We start from the raw sequence: 6,287 nt of genomic DNA, 5'->3' as shown, positions 1-6,287 counted from the left end.
GACAAAGTTAATAGAACATTCTAAGAGTCAATGTGATCAATGGAATGAGGATAAGACTGAAAAGAGTAGGTGTAATTTAAAAGATATCAAGATATCTGAGAGTGAGAAACAAAATGGCCACCTTTTTAAAGAGAAAAAGACACGGTGCAGCAAGTAAGTTATTTCAGTGGATAAATGTCTAGCTTTGAAATTGAAGACAAAGGTTAGTAGCAAGGGAAACACTTCATGGTGGAGAGTGATAGATTTGCAAGGTGGATATCATCTCTATCAGATACTGTTTTGCTCTCTTTTCATATATATATATATATATATAATTTCTAAAGGTGAAATGGTTAGCAATCACTTTTGCTGCATGCAGCATGCCTTGTGCAAAGGGGTAAATGTGTAATGTAAGGAAGGAGTCAGAGAACTGACAGGGGGTTTACAGAGTTCAGCATGGAGACATATATGGGAAAAATGGATATGGACAAATGAGAGACCTGAGAGGACATGTCACAGTCACAGCCTGCTCGGACTGCACTGGGTGTAGCTGTACCACATATCAAGAGGCTACAGCAATCAGGTAAAAAAAGAATGCTAACTAGCTGTCTTTTAGCTGAGGGGTAAATGTGCTGTCCCGGTTCTGGCTGTCAAGCCTGAGGCTGTGCTGGAGAGTGTGGTGGCTCTGGTGCTGCCTTTGCACCGATGTTTCCTTCCTACCAGCTCTCAGGTCATGTCTAGACATGCTGCCAGGGAGACACTCTGTACTAGTAGGTCACAAGATGTCTTTAGATATCCATATGATTGGTATCTGCCTCAGATCTACAGGTTTACCCTCTTTTCATTGTTACTGTAGAGAATCAAGAAAGAGTACTCTGAAAGACTAAAGCATGTCAAATAACCTGTGCCCCAAATTCAACAAATTGAGTCTAGCTGAGCTGTTCTATCTGTTAGGAGCAGCATAGCTTGAACCACAAGGTCAGGATGAGTGGTGGTGTTAGCCCCAAAGGATAGGTCTAGTCCTAGATCTGATCTGGAGGTTTGGGTTGTAAACTGGATCTGAAACTGCAGCTGGATCCAAAAGTGTGAGTAGGTCTGTTGTCAGGGCTCGTTCTCTTTTCCAAGTCAGGAATGGCTGTCTCTTAGCAGAGCTTTATTTCTGGACTGTGTGGCTGCTGCTTTCCCTCCTGACATCCAATCTTTTATGATCTGCCCAGCAGATGTCCCCTGGCCACTGTGGGATGAAAGCAAGTGGATAGCAGAGGCTTTTTCCTTTCTCTGCGTTGATTACTCTCAGTAAATAACAAGTTTGAACCAGTCACTTAGAGCTGGAAACAGTCAATACCTAATCTTTCTCAGCCTGTGAAAGAGGCATGCTGGGTCACTTGCAGTTCTTTCAGCTCTTTTTGAATTGTCAAAAGAGATGTTACAAGAACTGGTGTTGAACAGTTTTCAAGCACAAATAAATAAAAGATGTTCTGGTGCTACAGCTGTGACCGTTGTTCTACAGCTAGTCATGTGTATGCTAAACTGAGCATAATTTCTATTGAAGTTTCACTACTGCACATGTTAACAGAATGCAATGCTAGCAAAAGCAACAAGACTTCTCATTATGATATTCTGTGTTCATACCTCAAATCCCTGTGGTCTTCCTAGACTTTCTTTAATATGTTTCCATGCAACAAGAATCTCGGATACAGACAAACTCGTAGCTTTGACATCGATGGGAGCAGCCGTGGGTTCTGTATTAAGAAAAATTGAAACAATAAACCTCTGCTGTAACAGCTTGTATTTATCAAAAACACTCCATCTGAAACTGTCATTTACTTCCTTTATTCTACCTTAATACTCACAAGAAGGTATGACACTTTTGGGGAACATGAAAAACTGAACAAGATGAAGAGATTATTATTGTTGTATTTCTCTATTTGTGTCAGTCTGCATCAATATCTCGTCACTGATGACAGCTGCAGCAAATGGACAGAATCTCGTCTACGATTTTTTAAAGAAAACTTCAATATTTTCAAATGGTCCCCCTCCACACACCTTTCCTAGTCCTTGATCAGCCTAACTTTGGCAGTAAATGGAGCATTCATACTCTGTCTGGCTTTTTAGTGCCATTCTGTCAGCTGAGGCTGAGCAATACTAGCTTACTCAGTCAGTCCTGCTTTGGGGTCATATCAGGTAGGAAGTGATATCCAGAGTGGTAATGAAATACTACAGAACATAAATCTTTAGGACCCTTATTAGGTCCTTTAAGTCACAAGCACCAGTGTTTGGGGCATCTTCTTTCTGCTGTGAAGCATTTACTGGTTTATGCCTGGAATGCACTTTTCTAAAGAAGGCATTGAGACCTAGGATTTGTTCCTCTGACTACTTGTGTTGCTACCATTGGCCCTGTGTCTATGTTTCTATCTCCATGCAATTTGTAGGACACTGAAGTCCTGTCCACCTGATTTTCTAGAGCAGAGGACCCTCCCTGCCCTCCAACCAAAGCAACTGTTGTTCAGTGCTGCTGTGGTATGGCCAGAGCACACAGTGGTAGCTTAAGGCTGCAAGATGTTTTACATATCACACCTGCCCAAAACTTGCCACAGGCATGTTTTACTTTGCACTTTCATGCCACTGAACACTTTACAGAGGTCCAAAGTCTTCTAGTGATTTGTATCACCAGTTATTGCTTTGGGAGTGAAGAGTGTCCAAAAACTCACATATCAAACTGAGACAAGAGCTAAGGAAGTCTTTGGACTTGCCTTGTTACCTATATATTACAGAAATTATTTAAGACAAGCTGTGGAGACAAGGCTTGAACATAGTGATGCACACAGCAGTGGCACCTCTCCTCCATTCTGTTGTAGTTCTCTTGCTCAGCAAAAAGATGAATTCACATTCCTCTGCAGTTGCAGAGCCTGAGATTCCTTCCTTGGCCTAATGTTCCTCATTACATTCCTAATGTGTTGATCTGCTTGTAAAGAGCAGGCAAAGGTCTTGGCTTTTATGTTATAGGGAGGCACATCAAAGAGATTTCTAAAAAATGAGGGGTTTTGGTTCATTTAATAGGGTTACAGAAAAGGAGTTTCCTTATGGAACAGCCTGCATTAAAATGATATATTTTTTTTTCATTGATCAAACTGCCTTCTTAAGATGCCTGATACCAGTCTTGACTCATTAGCTACCATCCTTTCTCTGATCATATTGCAGGCCTAGCTCTCACACTGCTGCCCTACACTTTTTCTCTGACATGACTTGTATGAGTTTTTCATCCTTTTTGATGTCAGATTTTTAATGTTTGCAGCTCTTTTTGATCTTCTTTTTTATTTATTTCTGAAGAAAATAACTTCTGATCTGATGCAAAATTGTTTTCCCTAACAATGAGTATTAGTAATAAGTATAAAATATGTATGGAACTTTTCCGGTAACAAAGAATAAAAAAAATATCTCCAGGAATAAGTGGAAAGATCTTCTGAATGCAACACTGAAACAATTGTGTGGTGAAGAAATATATTCCTCATAATATGATTTTCTGTTCAAGTTACACCTTGCTTTCTATTTTGTGTACTACCAGGATTTGTGTGGCAGAAGCTATTTACTAGTTTTTGTATTATTGAGGCAATTACCTTGTTGTCAGAAAAGATTGTAGTGGGATAAATAATTCGAGATGTACACAGAATGTTGGTTGGCAGGCTTTACACTTTCTATAAATGTAGAAATCATTTCCTCTTCATAGCTTTCACTAGGGGTGGTTTATGTATTGCTCAGAATGGAAATACAGAATATTTTCTGATATTTTCTAAAATTGTTTTGAACAAATGAAGTAGAAATAGTTTGGATTTTTTTTTATGGGAAAAAAAAACATTTCTTGTATATCCAGAAATTATTCACTGCAGTTTCACTGATATTAGACATTGAGAATGTAACTGTTCAGCAAAAGAACAGAAATTTTATGTTTAGGAATAAGGTATATTATGACTGTCTGAAAGTTTATGGATACTGAATAAAATTTTATATTGATTCAGATAAGATGAGGACCATATAATTTTTGGTGATATCATACAGTCCATAGTTCACTTCAATGTCATGCTTTATTCTGTGTGTATAAAACTGATGATAAGTTTGACAGCTTCATTAGGTATTTCTGTAATGGTTACTGTTGTTATAATCATGTTCTTTTATTAATATCTTGGCATTATGTTAAACCTATAGGTGTTTGCCTGAGGTTATGCTGCCTGAAAGGTAAAAGGGTCAACATGTTTAATGGCCCCTTTAATATTCCCTGATTGAACTAAAGATGCAGCACGACAAATTCCCAAAAGGTTGTGCGCCATGTCCACAAAACATTGTCTTTCCATGTGCTTCAATAACACTTTAAAGAAAAGTTCAATCTGCAAGTCTTTGGGATGGCTATAATAAAAGAGGACAACAAATTACACTGATTACATTGACCTAATGTTCAGAGAGGGAATCTTAATTTTCATACTGGCAGGTAAGAAGAGTTAGTTACTAGCCCTCATTGTGTTCTCCCTATTTATGTTGGTAAACTGATCTATTTTTCTGAAATACTCATCCTTAAAGGCTTCCACATGGTCTAACTTAAACAAGTCCAAGGACCTATTCAGGTTTATGTTGATTTAACTCTACTGTGGAACAGAGCCTCGGTGAGGACTCTTCATCTGATCACCTAGGATCCATTCACTTCTCACTCCAGAAAGGATTTTTACACACTTCCCTAATTCAGAATCTGAGCTCTAATTTGAAACCAAAACCCTCAGTCTGGGTAATTGCATTATAACTTCAGGCAGTTCCACATAGCTGAGATTTTGGGACTTCAGCCAGAATCCATGACTATGTAATTCCTTTCTGTGGAAAATCTGCCAAAGAGACCTATCAGAAGGAAAATCACAAGGAGTCATCCCTCTCGTGTCAACCTGTAGATAAAGAAAGTGGTACCATTTTATCGCTTTCTGGAAAAAGCCACAGGGACTATCTTCCAAATTAGGGGACCTCCGGTGAACTGTTTCTATTCTGGAGAAAAGCCAAGAGACATTATGCTCAACTCTGCCTCTCAGTCTGTTTGATCTGTGTCCCTGGTCTGAGTACTGCACTAGAGCTATGGTGGTATGACAGCCTGCAGGACAAGACTTTCTCCAGAATCTTATACTAGAAAAGATGTCTGATTTCCAAAACACCAAAAATTACACGACTGATTGTTTCCTGGACAGGCTTTCAGTCTTCCTCACTTTCCCTCAAGTCCTCTCTATTTCAGCTTCTCCCTGAGCAGTATATTTGCAGAGGACTTTAAAACAGAGGAAAATTAGGATGAGGAAGTGAGCTAGCAGTGAAGCAGTCATTAGGTCTACAGTGTTGACCTTTGCCCTGGATGTCTCTTATTTAGTAATGAAACACCCTTATTTGTCAGATAGATACTCTAAATCCTACTGTGTAATTGCTCACAGTGTATATCCTGCTGTGGCTTTCTCTTCTCCATGGAATAACCTGGATTTGTTACACAGTGGAGTGTCACATGGGAATAAGGACCTGTGTTATTCCATGAGGCCTTCACCAGCATCTTACCCACACGTCTTGCTTAGCACACTAGTAGAAGCTGGACAAGCGGAATGATAAAATTCAGGCTTTGTGAGATTAAAAGTTCAAAGGAGTATCCATTTTCATGAATACAAATGGCTCATTTGCACCAAGTGACGTGGCAGCCAGAGTTATCCTCAGAACCAAAGAAGGGGATGTGCCTGTTGAATTGTTTGCACATCTGAATTCCCACGGGAGCTAGTGGCATTAATCAAAATAATGGTTAATAAAATCTTACATGTCAGGATTGTGATATTACTCTTCAAAATATTAGTGGAGACAACTCCAGCTAAATTTTTACAGGATCTAAGTGGATCAGCTGGCAGAAACAGTAAATAATCCATTGTAGTTTATGGCTATATATGCTGATTTATTAATTTTTAGGTTTGCCTAAAGCCCAAGTAGTTCAGTTTTAACTATGAAATGAACCACAGGATTTCACTTCCTGAACATAAGATTTTAAATAAAGACATGGAGGCTGTTTTTAAAAGTATGTAATCCCATATTCTTTCCTGTAAATGAAAAGGAAAGGGTAATTTATTTATTTGTTTAAGCAAGGGCTCAGAGTGAAAAGCAAGGGGAGATGGGACTAACCAGAATAGTCCTTCACTCTGCACTGTCTTGTTTAATATCACCTCATGCTCTAGCTGATGTGACTAGCTGATGTGAAATTTCTTAAAGTTATGAAGGATCAAGATGGCAAAAGCTGTTATATGGCCCTTTGC

General features: G+C 39.0%; 1 protein-coding gene across 1 annotated transcript in view; it reads right to left on the bottom strand.

The window, feature by feature from the left end:
* Positions 1 to 1,605: 1,605 nt before the first annotated feature.
* Positions 1,606 to 6,287, bottom strand: part of LOC103781838 (contactin-5) — a gene marked incomplete at its 5' end in the record, with an annotated part of 51,228 nt that continues 46,546 nt past the window's right edge. Inside the window, one exon of the mRNA XM_008949561.1 lies at positions 1,606 to 1,721. Within this exon, the coding sequence (XP_008947809.1) occupies positions 1,606 to 1,721 (116 nt within the window). The remainder of the gene's footprint in view (positions 1,722 to 6,287) is intronic.

Source organism: Merops nubicus, unplaced genomic scaffold (genome assembly GCF_000691845.1).
Source record: "Merops nubicus isolate BGI_N331 unplaced genomic scaffold, ASM69184v1 scaffold7621, whole genome shotgun sequence".
Classification (NCBI taxonomy): Eukaryota; Metazoa; Chordata; class Aves; order Coraciiformes; family Meropidae; genus Merops; species Merops nubicus.
The sequence above is the reverse complement of the archived record's forward strand: the minus strand, read 5'-3'. Positions and strand labels throughout refer to the sequence as shown.